This window comes from Rhinopithecus roxellana, chromosome 11 (genome assembly GCF_007565055.1).
Source record: "Rhinopithecus roxellana isolate Shanxi Qingling chromosome 11, ASM756505v1, whole genome shotgun sequence".
NCBI classification, from domain to species: Eukaryota; Metazoa; Chordata; class Mammalia; order Primates; family Cercopithecidae; genus Rhinopithecus; species Rhinopithecus roxellana.
The window spans coordinates 118,196,092-118,211,583 of record NC_044559.1 but is presented as its reverse complement, the minus strand read 5'-3'; the positions used below and the strand labels follow the sequence as shown (position 1 = coordinate 118,211,583).

The window sequence follows — 15,492 nt, the reverse complement described above, 5'->3', positions numbered from 1 at the left end:
AAGACCCACCAGAAACTTTTCCTCTATCTAACAGTACCTTGTCTTCTGCTTGGAGATCTGTGGAATTCTTACTTATTGAACTTTAGACATTTGGCCAGTGTAATGCTTGATTTTGATTATTTCCTCTTAGTTCTTCTTCTCTTTTTTTTTTTTTTTTTAATTCAATTAAAAAAAAAAAAAAAACAGAGTCTCACTCTGTCACACAGGCTGGAGTGCAGTGGCACAACATCGGCTCACTGCAACCTCCGCATCCCGGGTTCAAGTGACTCTCCTGCCTCAGCCTCCCGAGTAGCTGGGATTACAGGTGCCCGCAACCATACCCGGCTGATTTTTGTATTTTTAGTAGAGACGGAGTTTCACCATGTTGGCCAGGCTGGTCTTTGAACTCCTGAACTCAGGTGATCCACCCACCTCGGCCTCCCAAAGTGCTGGGATTACATGTGTGAGCCACCACGCTCAGCCTATTTCCTCTCAGCTTTTGATGAGCCACAGTGTAGCTTTTCAGTTATAAGTCTTCCATTATTTCTTTGAATATTTTTCTCTTACGTTTTCTGTATTCTCTGTTATAAAGACAGCAGGACTTCGTGTGCTGCATTTCTAGCACAGATATTCCCTGCATCAGGGATTCCCAAGACAGCCCTCAGGTTCAGTGATTGGCTAGGACTCACAGGACCTAGCATACAGTCACATTAATGGCTAAGGTTTATTACATGAAAGCATACAAAAGCAAAACCAGCAAGGGAAGAGAGGCATGGGGCGAAGTTTGGAAGAAACCAGACACAGGCTGTCTCAGTGAAGTCCCATAGGACTTGCTTAATTCCTCCAGCACCTAACTGTGACATGTGAAATAGTCACCTAGCAGAAAAGCTCATCAGAGACTTGGTGCCCAAGGGTTTTATTGGGCTGGTCCCATAGGCACCCTCTGCGTAGCATGTACCAAATCCCAGACTCCCAAAAGGAAAGCAGGTGCTCTAAATAAACATGCGTTTGTACCTTTCTTGTACAGAGTTTAGGAATTGTGAGCCACTCTCATTGATCATTAGGGAAGGTTTTATGTCACCATTGGGAACTGTTTCTCATTCCAGTTTCTAGCTGCTTAGCTAGCCAAGACCCAACCTCTCAAGCAAGCCTTTCTAAGAACCGCAGTCTCAAGCCTTGTTACTGTAACTATTTTTTTTGTTAACACATTCTTGAACTCCATTCACTGATGTTTTTCTTCTGCATTCGTTCTTTTTTGTTTGTTTGTTTTTGTTTTTTGAGATGGAGTGTCGCTCTGTCTCACAGGCTGGAGTGCAGTGGCGCAAACTCACTGCAAGCTCCGCCTTCCAGGTTCACGCCATTCTCTTGCCTCAGCCTCCCTAGTAGCTGGAACTATGGGTGCCTGACACCAAACCGGTAAATTTTTTTGTATTTTTTTAGTAGAGGCAGGGTTTCACCATATTGGCCAGGCTGTTCTTTGAACTCCTGAACTCAGGTGATCCACCCTCCTCGGCCTCCCAAAGTGCTGGGATTATAGGCGTGAGCCACCGCGCCCAGCCCGTTCCTTCTTAAGCCTGTCTGGGTCACGGGCTCTGTTTCAAAGTGGCTGTCTTGTCAATAGTATAGGAGATAAGTTTTATCTTGTCTATGCTTTGCTTTTCTTATCTGTAAAATGGGGATTCAAAATCCTATCTAGTCATGAGGATGTATTACCCCTCTCTGCTTCTAAATCTTTATTCAGAGGTTTTATTGTCCTTTATTTTCTCAGGTGCTAGTTTACTTTGCCTTTGTTCTTTTATCTCTTTTTTAAGGTTTTTCCTTTAATTGCTGTGAAAATACAGAGGTACTTGAAATATTTTTCCTTTTGTTTGGTTTACATTTTTAAAATCTACCTTCTGCCTACTAAGGCTTTTTGTGTATGTGTGTGCCACCAGTGAATGCAGAATGAATTCTTTCTGCTTGTCATGCATTGAATGGAAACAGTTACAACCTCATTTGCAGTTTGCTCAGTGATGATCCAGAATGGGGGAAACAGCATGCCTATGGGACTAGTCAGATATGTTTTCTCAGAAGTACTGCAGATCTCTGCTGGCTCATCTCTAGTGCTGGTGAGCAGAGCAGAGGCTCTCTGTGAAGGCTTCAGCTGTTACCTTTTTTTCTGGGGGGCGGGGAAGGCTTTCTTTTTTGTTTAATCTCTGCTTAGTTAACTTAAGTCAGGAGCAACAAAGTTGGTTGCTATTTCTTTTCTCTTTGTTGGGTTGCTTTTAGGCAGTTGATCCGGGTTTGCTAGAGAAAATAACAGATTGTCTGGTTATGCCATTTTTGACAATCCATTTCTTCTTTCAGACTTGTCTCCTCTGAACAGGACACTGACAAGACATTCCTAGATTCTGATTTTTTTCCACCAAGCCTATGTTCCTGCTCCTAAGTAATAAAAGTTTGATTAGGTCCCCAGGAGCCTCTCCTTTTCAGAGACTCCACACCCTGCTGAGAAACTAGGTTTGGCTCAAATTTCACTATCAGCCAATTTTTTCTCATCATCGGGATTGTAGCTGTTTGTTAGTTTTATTGCAAATGGAATTTTTTCCTCAGGTTTTTATTCTTTCTTCCCCTCTTTTCATTTCCATGGGATTTAGAAAAAGAAGTTTTCTTTCTCTGATTTTTTCATAGAACCTCAATATCACAGTTATTTAAAATATAAATGCATCAGTTAAAGTTTATATACAGTAAACAATTTTAAAAGTAATGCATCACTGAATTACTGGTTTCTTCAGTTTGCTTAAAATGATATTTCATGTACTGGTGAAATATATTTTAATTTCTGGAGGAAGATTTTTGTCTGGTAAATTAGTTACTTTAGGAGATAACTGAATGCCAGACTTCTCTTGATACAGGAGCCTTTAAAACATCTCAACCAGCATTTTCTAAAGTCTACATTTGGATCAGTAGAAGTTTTTAGGCCAAAAATCAATTTGTAATTTTAAAGAATTTCTGTATTCTCTCAATTAATGCTCCTCCCTTTTTGATAAAAATCTCAAAATAGTTAGAATGCCAGAAAATTAATTTTCTTTTTTTCTTTCACAATTGAATACGTAATTCAGCAGCATGAATCTCTTGAAATCCAAATGAGACTGGATTCGTCTTATCTTTTAACCTTCTTGATTTCCATCTTTTTTTCCCCCCACCCAGGAGCGAGTCTTGCTCTTGTTGCCCAGGCTAGAGTGCAGTGGCATGATCCCCCCTCACTGCAACCTCCACGTCCGTGTTCAAGCGATTATCCTGCCTCAACCTCCTGAGTAGCTGGAATTACAGGCACCTGCCACCACGCTGAGCTAATTTTTGTATTTTTAGTAGAGACGGGGTTTGACCATGTTGGCCAGGCTGGTCTCGAACTCTTGACCTCAGGTAATCTGCCTACCTCGGCCTCCTGAAGTGCTGGGATTACAGGTGTGATCCACTGTGCCCTGATGATTTCCATCTTTTGTAGTTGCCATGTAACTCATGTCAGTACTGTCTTAGATTGTTTCTCACGGTTCTGGAGGCTGGAAATCCAAGACAGGTGCCAGTATGCTTGGGTTCTGGTGAGGGCCCTCTTCTGGAATGCAGATAGCTGACTTCTCATTTAATCTCACATGCCAGAAAGAAAGTGGGTAGCTCTTGGGTCTCTTATAAAGGCACTGATCCCATTTATGAGCGTTCTACCCTCATGACTAATTATCCCCCCAACACATCTCCAAATACCATCACCTTGAATTCGGGTTTCTGCATGTGAATTTTGGGGACACAAACATTCCATCCATAACAAGCACTTTAAGATATATATATATGGTTATTACAATAGAATATTGAAAAAATGCTGTTGCACAGAATCTACTGATTGAGTAAAGGTGGCAGTCCTCCTGCACTGCAAGGAAGTATTTGGCATATGCAGCAATATCATGTGTTGTTTCAGTTTCATCCATCACCTTCCATTTGGTGTAGGGTTGTTAGTATGTGTAGGGTTGTGAATGTGTGCAGTTAAAATACCAAATTGATAAAAATATATGCTTTTAGATTCCTTAACAGGACATTCCCATAATCTGTTTTTAATTACTTAGCTACTTCATTTTTTAGGTTTTCTAATACTTTTAATCTAGGTGTATTTATACTTGTTTTCTCCAACCTGTATTACTAAACTATTGGAATGTCCTCTTTAATGTTGATGTACTCTATTTGGAAACATTTCAATAAAAATCAAGCTTTTAGCATGTTTTATGGCCCTACACCAGCTTTTACATTTCCTCTTTTATTTTTTCTCGTGAAAACTCCCTTTTAGCAAAGCTGACTTAAATATTGATACTTTCATGTGACATACTGTGTTTTTATATTGTCAGTCCTGGTGTCGGTGGATCCCCAAGACCACTCCTTGGTTCTGTGATTCTCTAAGAGGACTTAGGGAATTCAGCACATAATTGTACTTACGGCTATGATTTGTTGCAGTGAAAGAATATGAAGCACAATCAGCAAAGGGAAAACCAAACACAAGCTTCCAGAGTCCTTTTCCAGTGGAGCCACACAGGACTCCCACAGGAAATCCCCGCAGTGATGAGTTGTGACCAGATAGACTCACTGCCAAGATTCCTATTCAGGGCTCATCATGTAGATTCCCACTGCCTGGTTCCCAGAGGTCAGTCAAGGGCCAGCCTTATAAGCAGGCTTTTCAAAGATAGCAGATCAGGCCTACTCTGTTAACTCTTTTTCTCCACAGTTCTCTGTTCCAGAATTCATCTTTTCCCCTCCATGTTATTTTCATAAAATCTAACACCACAGATTTCACTTTCACAAAACATGTTTTTGAATTTGTGCTATATGTGAGATGTGTTGGTGTTACAAAGATGAATGAGACGTAGTTCTGTAGTCTTAAGTCGGGAGACTTTGGTACAAGTCAAAGTGTTATGATAGCCACAGTAGAAGTATAAATTAAATGCCACTGGAGCATAGAATAGGAAGGAGTGAGTACAAAGAAATTGTTAAATATTTTCTCCAAGCAGGTATTATTTCATCTGAGCCTTGAAGGTGAGGAGAAATTAGGCTGAAGGGCTGTTAAGGTGGGCAAGGTTATGCTAGGCAGAGAGAAGGCCTGAGGAAAGACATGAATGCATGAAAATATGGTGGCTCCTGATAAAAGTGATCAGGTTTGGCTATTCGTTTTCAGAGTTGAGGGATGGGTGAAAGATGAAACGGAAGAAGTTGGGAGAGGCAGGTATGAAGTATGCATAATTTTTTTTTACTAAGGAATTTTTTTTTTCATAGACTTTAGAAGCTACAGAATTTTTATTTTCGGGCGCAGTGGCTCATGCCTGTAATCCCAGCACTTTGGGAGGCTAAGGTGGGCAGATAAGGAGGTCAGGAGGTCGAGACCATCCTGGCTAACATGGTGAAACCCATCTCTACTAAAAACACAAAAAGTTAGCCAGGTGTGGTGGCGGGCGCCTGTAATCCCTGCTGCTCAGGAGGCTGAGGTAGAAGAATGGTGTGAACCCGGGAGGTGGAGTTTGCAGCGAGCCGAGATGGTGCCACTGCACTCCAGCCTGGGCAACAGCACAAGATTCTGTCTCAAAAAAAAAAAAAAAAAAAGAATTTTTATTAGTAATGATTAGATGTGTATTTTAGAAATATAAGAGTGGTCATAGTCTTCCAAACTGCTTAGAGATCATGACCCATTAGTAACTTGTGAAATCAATTTAATGTTTTCAATGAATATTATAAAAAATAAATGGGATGTTTTATAATATATTGCATTGCACATAGTAAAAATATTTAATGAAATGTTGTAAGTGTGTGATACCACACACAGACATGTATGTGTAGCTTCTTATATCAAGTTCTCAAATGATGTAAGAACTTGAAATAAGTTCTTTTATCAGGTGTGTTTCTTGTATCAACTTACAGTTAAAAGTTTCAGAAATTTTTTCGAAAGATGAATTGCAAACCTGGAGAAAAGTTGGGAAGGTATTTCAGAGTCTTTTAGCTTCAATCATATGTATGGTGAATTAGATAACATGAAAATGTTTTCGCTACATACACCTAGGAGTGCTAAGTAAAAAAGAACATACTAGGCCACAAAATGATGTAGTTGAGTGATTAACAATGTAGTTGATATATTAGAGGTTAGGAATGCAGAATAATTGAACAGCAAGCATGTGAGAACAGCAAGCATGTGAGCTAATATTGGGGGGTTGGAGGTATGGGAAAGGAGGTAGTCTGTCTTCTAAATTTAGGCTCTTTGGTTTAAACAACAGAGTGTTAATAGTAAGGATGAGAAATACCCAGTAGTCAGTACAAGACAGTAATGAAAAGTAGGTCTTTCTTGCCTTAGGATATAGGTTGGAGAAAAACGTGTTACTGAGAATACACAGCCGTAAGTTCCCTGCCTCATAAAGGTCTGGAATGCAAATTGCTGCAACCTAAATTGTCTTGGAACTTGCAAACTGGGAAATTAACTATTGGTCCCAAGCCAATTCCTGGGTGCTTGGCAAAAACGAAGTGACATCACTTTGGAGCAGCACTCATTCAATCTAAGCCAAACACTTCGCATTGTTAAAAGCTACACTAGGAATCAAACCACGGTGAGTAAGAATCAGCATATATAATAAGCTGCAGGATTAGATTTCCCTCGGAACTTTTAACAAATAGACCTCTCTGGCAGAGACTATAAAAATAGTTTTCTTCCAAGATCAGATGAGATCGGGCATTTTCAGAGTGGTACGGCCGTAGACAAAACAGTTTTCTTAAAATGATTAAAAATGAAAGAATAAAACATAAAAGACCCTAAGGATAAAAAGGTAGAATTGAAAACAAATTTCTGGAAATAAAAATATCATCATTAAAATTAAAAACTCATACAATGAATTAAACAGTAGATTAGACTCAACTGATTAGAGAATTTTTGGATTAGGAGATGACCCTTAGGATATTATCTAGAATGCAGCAGAGAGAAATTAAAAATATGAAAGTGAAATTGAGTCATGAAAAGAGCACTTTATAGTTCCTTTTTTTTTTTTTTTTTTTTTTTTTTGAGACAGAGTTTTGTTCTTGTTGCCCAGGCTGGAGTACAGTGGCACCATCTTGACTCACTGCACCCTGTGCCTCCTGAGTTCAAGTGATTCTCCTGCCTCAGCCTCCCAAGTAGCTGGGATTACAGGCAGGCACCACCATGCCTGGCTAATTTTGTGTTTTTAGTAGAGACGTTTTCTCCATGTTGGTCACGCTGGTCTAGAACTCCCAACCTCAGGTGATCCACCTGCCTCTGCCTCCAAAAGTGCTGGGATTACAGGCGTGAGCCACTACACTACACCTGACCAGCACTTTATATTTTTAATGAGTCTCAGGTATAGAGAACAGGAATAATGGGGGAAAGACAACAATCACAAATGTAATGACTTTGAATTTCTATTGTTGATGATAAATTTAATAAGCGTGAGCTTGAAGCCAAAAGTAAAAGTAGATTTATATCTACATACTTCAGAGTGAAACTGCAGAACACCAAAGACATAGAGAAAATCTGAAACCAATAGTAAAAGGCAGGAAGCCATTTCAGTAATCACAAAGAGATATGTGTCTGACATCAGGAGATAGGCCCGCAAGACCTATCAGAACTAGACGATAGCATGATTTCTAAATCAATCAATGTCAAGGCTTAGGAGGGCTTTAAGATGATGCTGAGTGTCTTAGTTTATTTTGTGCTGCTATAACAATACCTGAGACTGGGTAATTTATAAAGAACGGACATTTATTTTTTATAGTGTTGGAGGATGGGAAGTCCAAGATCGAGGCACTTACATCTGGTGAGGGCTTTCTTGCTGCATCCGTACATGGTAGAGGGCACCAGGGCAAGAGAGAGCGAACTCCCTGTTGCAAGCCCTTTTTATTATAGCATTAATTCATTCATGAGGGCAGAGCCCTCATGACCTAAACTGTTCCCAAAGGCCTCACATTCCAACACGGTTGCACTAGGGATTAAGTTTCCAGCACATGAATATTGGGGACACATCCAGACCGTAACACTGAAGCATCTAGTTTGGTTATCTGGGCAGATAATGATGCCTCATTCAAGATTGGAAACAGGATGAAAAGATTTGGGATCCTGCTAAGGAGGGGAAGAATGGATGAGGGAAAACTAACATTGTTTAGGACTTGCTGAGTTTGAAGTAACTGTGAGACATCTCTATATAGCTGTCCACAGGTAATTAGAAATATCAACTAAGAGTCTAGGCCAGGCGTGGTGGCTTATGCTTATAATCCCAGCACTTTGGGAGGTTGAGGCTGGTGGATAACCTGAGGTCAAAAGTTCGAGACCAGCCTGGCCAACATGGTGAAACCCTGTCTCTACTAAAAATACAAGTTAGCCAGGTGTGGTGGCGGGCACCTGTAATCCCAGTTACTCAGGAGGTTGAGGCACGAGAATCGCTTGAATCCAGATGGCAGAAGTTACAGCAAGCCTATATTGCGCCACTGCACTCCAGCCTGGGTGACAGAGCAAGACTTGGCCTCAAAAAAAAAAAAAAAAAAAAAAAAAAAATCTAGAAAGACTAAACATTAGAATTTGTGGATTGTTTTTGTGAGTGATTATTGAAAGCATGAGATTGCCAAGGGATAGAATGCAAGGTGAGCAGAGATGGTCGCATGTTTTGGAAGCCGGTGGAGAGGGCCTCTAAGAAGTAGGCAGAGAATGAGCAATGAGAATGTTTGGGAGGGACCAGGAAGGAGTACGTATAAAGCTGAAAAATTAGTAAGATTTGATGATTTGGCGATGCACTTAATTCCCCTAGCAATGAGTTGTGACAACCATCCAAGGAAGCTTATTAGAGACTCAGTGTTAAGGATTTTTATTTAGGGCTGATCACATTCGGTCCCTGATCTTTGGAACCCTGAATGTTAGAAGTAATACGGATTTTAGTGGTCTAAAAAATGAATAGAATATGAGAAATTGGAAAAGACTCAAAAAGGTGGGGCAGCAAAGGAAGGAAAAAATACTTATCTTCTTTTCCTGTCTTGTTTAAATTATTCATAATTTACCATGCAACAATTTACCACTTTAGAAATGTTTTTGTAATACCTTGTGTATTTTTCTATTTTGGTCTTTGAAGACAGAGAAAGTCTATTTTTCTTCTAATGCTATGAGAAACAGTAATGCTTGTTAAATGATTAAGCAATTTCTGGTGCCACTGTATTGCCTTCCACCAGATGGACCTCTTGATTTTTCCTTCCTCTCAAGTGCCCATCTCTGTGTTGCTGTTTTTTTCCTGTTTCCTCTTTATGTATGCCTCTTTTTTCAGCTTTTTCTTATGTATTCAGGACAATCAAGACTAAAGAGGCTATTCGCGTTCAGATAGAACACGGGAAAAATTGGTAGGCATTGGAGGTATGTTTACTATTAAACTTCTTGTGTCTTACATTTCTAGGAAGAATATTAAAAAACAGCAGTGTGAAGCCATTGTTGGAGCCCAGTGTGGCAATGCAGTTTTAAGAGGAGCCCATGTCTATGCCCCAGGAATTGTGTCAGCATCAAAGTGTAAGTATCATGTTTAGATTTGTCTTTAAGGTTCTCTAAAATTTATGTGCATTTTCAAATGGAAAATTTATTGATTTGTCACTAAGATGTATTCCAAATTTACCTTGGTCAGATATTTTTCCAGCTTTGCATTTAGGGTTTTATCCGATGAGAACTAACTAGTCATCATATGAGGTTTTCTGACAGTTTTTTTTTTTCCTTCCAAATAAGGATATATTTGATGACGGTTATTTTAGTGGATCATTACTGATGAAGAGAGAGTACATCAGTGAACTTCCGTTTTGTTTTCTTGACTGCATTGCCTTGAAACCTCAGAAAGCTTTCGTATCATTAGTGAGAGAACATCCAGAACCTGGAATCTGAACATTGGGATGAAACTTAGTATTCTTAATGTATTCACACAGTTGGCGACATACCTGTATTGCATATGCTTAGTAAGTTAGTCACTGTGGTTCAGTGGTACCTTATTGGACTTGAAATCAAGAAACATTTGCTTTGATCTGTAGAAAAGTTATTCAGTATCTGGGCCTCAGTTATGGTGTCCTTGAAATGAATGATTTGATCTGTATCAGAATTGGGCCAACTACTCCCTGCTGGCCAAATCTGGCCTATGTCTGTCTGTCTGTGGCCCATAAGCTAAGAATGGTTTTTTCATTTTTAAAATGCTGTGAAAAGATACATATATAAAGAAGAATATGCCACAGAGACCTTATGTGGCTACAAAGCCTAAAATACTTATTTGCCCTTTACAGGAAAAGTGTATTGACATCTGATCTACATTATTTTAACAGTTTTCTTAGCTCTAGCTAATAGGCTGTTCACTACTGTTGTCAGGTAATAGGCCAAATAAATTTATGATAGATTAGCTTTAAAAATGGTTTTTGGAAGTGGAATATAATTTCCCATCATAAATACCACTGGGAGTTGTTATAGAAGATATTGAAATGCCTACAAAAACTGGATTTAATCAGCCATATAAAGCAACTCTGTACACTGTATACCGTAAAAGGTATTGTAAGTGTATACACACACATATATATGTGCATACGTATCTGTATATCTATATGAATGGCTTTATATGCTCATCATTAAAGTCTCTGCCTTAATTGTGCTGTCACAGCAAAATAGCAAAGAAATACAAACAGGGTTATGGGATTTAGAAATATTTCTTTGAAAGATTTTAGGGTGCATATTTGAAGCATCCTTTTGAAGGAAACTTAGAACTTTGAGGTTTGAGCTGAGATGTCAAGATTTATAAGAAATCTTTGAAGGCTTGGGGGAAATAACTTGGCTCAGCTACAGATTTCCAGTTGAGGCCAGGATGTTTTGAAGCTGTTCTATTTCTTTGTTTTCACTGAAAAAGATTCTTCAGTGAGTTTTATTGTTAGGGAATATTTTAAAGTAAATGGCAGATTTTCTATTAAAGATTATATTGAGATAATGAGCCAGTTTGAACTGCTTCATGCCCACTATTGATGCCTCTAGAGATCGCCAGTCTAGCTCAAAGAATGTTCACAATTCTTCTGCCAAAGTATAATTCAATGTAATATGATTTTCTTCTTTCTCTAGTTATGAAAGCTGGAGATGTTATTTCTGTATACTCTGATATTAAAGGAAAATGTAAGAAAGGAGCCAGAGAATTTGATGGAACAAAAGTATTTCTTGGAAATGGGATTTCTGAACTAAGCCGCAAGGAAATCTTCAATGGATTACCTGAACTGAAGTATGTCATCAGGTGTTTTAGGGAAATCAGCATCCTTTTTGTGGGTCAATGAAAATTACAAATAATGTAAAATGTATCTAGTTGCATTATATGAGGTTTTTTTTTTGCTAAAAATCCAACTGAAAAAAATTGTTTAACCCATATTTCCATGATTTTTGATCAAAAAGGGTAACTGATCAGATTAAAGAGCCTCATTAGGCAACCAGTTACATTTTAATTGTCAAATGAGTTTACTTGTCCTTCTGAATTTTATTTTTTTTGAAATATTTTCATCTTTAAAAAACAGTGCTCATTTTGATGGAGAATGAATTCGATGATCTATCCAGATCATTTTTTTGTTTTTTTTTTGAGACGGAGTCTTGCTCTGTCATCTAGGCTGGAGTACAGTGGCATGATCTCGGCTCACTGCAAGCTCTGCCTCCCAGGTTCACACCATTCTTCTGCCTCAGCCTCCCGAGTAGCTGAGACTACAGGTGCCTGCCACCACGCCCGGCTAATTTTTTGTATTTTTAGTAGAGACGGGGTTTCACCATGTTAGCCAGGATGGTCTTGATCTCCTGACCTCGTGATCTGCTCACCTCGACCTCCCAAAGTGCTGAGATTACAGGCGTGAGGCACTGCGCCCATCCTATCCAGATCATTTTTAACATTCTTACTTGTCGAAAGTTTGATTTTAATATAAATTAAACATACTTTTTAATTAAAAATAAATTTTACCAGAAACCTAGCACTCACATTTGTGGTTAAAAATGCATGTTTAGGCTTGTTCAAACTAAATTAAAATACAGTCTGTTGTAAATCATTTCTTATTGTTAGTGGCCCTAAATAAATTGGTGGAAAGTCCAGGATCTTATTTTACTTAATTTTTTCAGGCTGTTTGAGTTCAGTGGACAGCTCCATTACTCCAAAGTTCATGGCTGACATAGACATGCTGAAAGCTGTGAATTTCTCCATTTACAATTGGACAGTATCCCTGATTGGTAGAACAGTTGTTCATGTTGCAACAGTTTGGGTTTGTAGTTGAAATTCATTCGTTCTTCTGAAGAAGTTGACTGTTGGATTCCCTAGATCTAGGTAGCAGCACTTTCCAAATGACCAAGAACAAAGATTTTATTCTCCTTAGAAGGCTTAATGAATATAAAGATTATGCATATATCTGCTATGTTTATCTTTGGACCTGTAATATGTAATTGATATTTTGACTGCCTCCATTAGTTCATTGTTAATGGTATACTCTTCATTCTCTTAGGTTATTTGATGTGGTTCCAGTTACTGTGTTGAATAACGTTTTCTGAACAATGTTGTGAATAATTTTTTTGTTAGTGGAAGTTAGGAGGCAAACAACTTTCAGCCAACTTTTGGCCGGGCGCAGTGGCTCACTTCTGTAATTCCAGCACTTTGAGAGGCCAAGGTGGGGGGATCACTTGAGGTCAGGAGTTCAAGACCAGCCTGGCCAACACGGTGAAACCCCCGTCTCTACTAAAAATACAAAAATAAGCTAGGTGTGGTGGCAGGCGCCTGTAATCTCAGCTACTCAGGAGGCTGAGGCAGGAGAATTGCTTGAACCCGGGAGGTTGCAGTGAGCCCGAGACTGTACCACTGCACTCCAGTCTGGGTGACACAGCGAGACTTCAGAATGTCAAAAAAGGAAAAAAAAAATCAATGTTTAAACTCAATGTATTCAGTTACACTTTTGGAAGTTTTGTCTCTTCCTGTGTGAGAAGCAGGCTGCTATGATAGAAATGCTACATGTACACCTTGTTTCTTATTTATGTTCCTTAAAAAATTTTAAACCAACACAACTAACGGTACAATTGTTTTTCAGTTAGTGAATTTGAGCCTTTTGCTTTCTTGAATTCCAGGTAGGTTGAATCATTCATAGATTCATGGAGGCAGGTTAATTTACTAACAGATTGCATTAATATATGCAATCTTGTACTTTGCATTATTATATGGAGATATGTGGCTACAGAAATACTTTTTAAAGAAACATGCAGTCTCATACCTGAATAATAATTGGCTTAAATTATTCTTTATTATGTTATTTTGAGTTCATTAATTTATAGCACTCACTTGTTCTGGTAGGCATGTTCAGAAGGAGATAGTCGAAGAGCACCAGAACCTAACGTGGCAGTTAGGAACTGAGTAGGACGACAGGCATGAACATTTTCAAGTTTCAGTATTTTTAGAGGACTAGAGTCCTGCAAGTCAGAAAGTCATTTAAATTATGGAGTGATCAGACTCTGGAATTCAAGATATTCAATAATAGTTGCAGATTCTGGGTGTTGATCAAGGTAAGAGTACCAGATGTCACAACAAAGGACTGACTTGCTTTGATTTTTCTTTTAGAGACAGGATCTTGCTCTGTCACTAAGGCTGGAGTGGTGCGATCAAAGCTCACTGTAACGTTGAATTCCTGAGCTCAAGTGATCCTCCTACTTCAGCCTCTGAGTAGCTAGTTCTATAGGCACATGACACCATGATCAGCTGATATTTTATTTTTTCGTAGATATGGGGGTCTTGCTCTGTTACCCAGTCTGGTCTTGAACTTCTGGTCTCAAGCAGTCCTCCCACTTTGGCCTCCCAAAGTGCTAGGATTACAGGGAGGAGACACCACACCCAGCCAGGACTGGCTTTCAAATGTGAATCAGTGACATTTCAGAAGCTTCGTTTGTATATTTTCTGCTCGGGGCAGGGACCATTTGCCTTGGAAGTGAATACAGTGGTTTGATTTGTTCCTGACTGGAGCAGTGACTGAGTTTTAACCTCTGATTAAAAGTGCACATTCATGGATTTCAAGTGGTAAACAAATGAGTAAGGTGGTAAAGGGGTGGGAAGAGGAGGAAAAGGAGTCAGCATTTATTATATGCTAAAGGCTGTTAGAACTGAGGGAGCCAGGCATAGTGGCTCATACCCGTTATCCCAGGAGCTCCGGAAGCTGTGGCAGGAGGATTGCTTGAGGCTAGGAGTTTGATGCCAGTCTGGGCAACATAGTGAGACTCTGTACACACAGACACACACATGCACACAACATAGCGAGACTTTGTCCACACACATGCACACAGACACACACACTTACCTGGCGTGGTGGTGTGTGCCTGTAGTCCCAGCTACTGGGGAGGCTAAGGTGGGAGGATCACTTGAACCCAGTAGTTAGAGGCTGCAGCAAGCTATGACTGTGCCACTGCGCTCCAGCCTGGGTGAGAGAGTGAGACCTTGTGTCTAAAAATAAATAAATAAATAAATAAATAAATAAACAAACAAACAAACAACAAAACCAAGGGGAGTTTATAATCATACCACTGCAGTAATAGTCCACAGATATCTACTGACGTTATTTTACTGTAAAGACCAACATAAACATATCCTGCCAACATTAGATACAGTACACACCGTCAGTGTAGATGCATCTCTGCCAGGATCAACTCATAAGCTGTTCCATAAGCTAGCTGTGAACTTGTCTACTATACTGCTTCTAAGACTTTTATCTTTGCTCATCCTAATGGGCCTCTCCTTTGATTGTACCCTTAAACCAGGTTTAAGTCATGATTTTTAAAAACCATTTTATAAAAATTGTATTTATTTGGGTGCTCTGTCGCCCAGGCTGCAGTGCAGTGGCAGAATCATAACTAACGGCAGCCTCCAACTCCTGGGTTCAACGGATCCCTCCGCTTCAGTCTCCCAAGTACCGGGACTACAGGTACACTCCGCCATGCCTTGGTCATTTTTTAAATTTTGTGTAGAGATGTTGCCCAGGCTGGTGTCAAACTTCTGACCTCAAGTGATCCTCCTGTGCCAGTCTCTCAAAGTGATTACAGGCATGAGCCACTGTGTCGGCCTAAATCCTGATTTTTATACTTCCCTTTTAATTAGACTGTACTTTTTTCTGTGCCGCCCTAATCCCCGGAACACTCTTTGAATTTCTCCTTTTGCTTGCTCTCTCTGGTTTGGCTTGACACACAAGGCCAGGCTTGGCTTTGTCTGACAGGATTTGGGTGTTCTTTCTCTGCTTCAATAGCCTCTGACAACATCTCTGAGATTGTGATGTTTGTCTTGATGAGTCACTCTCCACCAAGCCATTCTGAGTCCTGGCCTTTCCTGTTCTGATCAGTTCCCCTGCCACTTCTAAAATGGGACAAAGGTGGAAAAGGTTATCCTTGGGATTGTGTCAGTACCGGGCAATTATTCTATAAAGAGCTGACAGGAAGTAGTAAAGAATGAGGTAGTGTTTGCTTTT

General features: G+C 39.6%; 1 protein-coding gene across 2 annotated transcripts in view; it reads left to right on the top strand.

Annotated features, from left to right (window-relative positions):
• The window catches only part of NSUN6 (NOP2/Sun RNA methyltransferase 6), an 81,837-nt gene that overhangs the window by 17,240 nt on the left and 49,105 nt on the right, over positions 1 to 15,492 (top strand). For both annotated transcript variants that reach the window (XM_030941026.1, XM_010364019.2), the window contains exons 4-5: positions 9,423 to 9,532; positions 11,102 to 11,255. In XM_030941026.1, the coding sequence (XP_030796886.1) occupies positions 9,423 to 9,532; positions 11,102 to 11,255 (264 nt within the window). The remainder of the gene's footprint in view (positions 1 to 9,422; positions 9,533 to 11,101; positions 11,256 to 15,492) is intronic.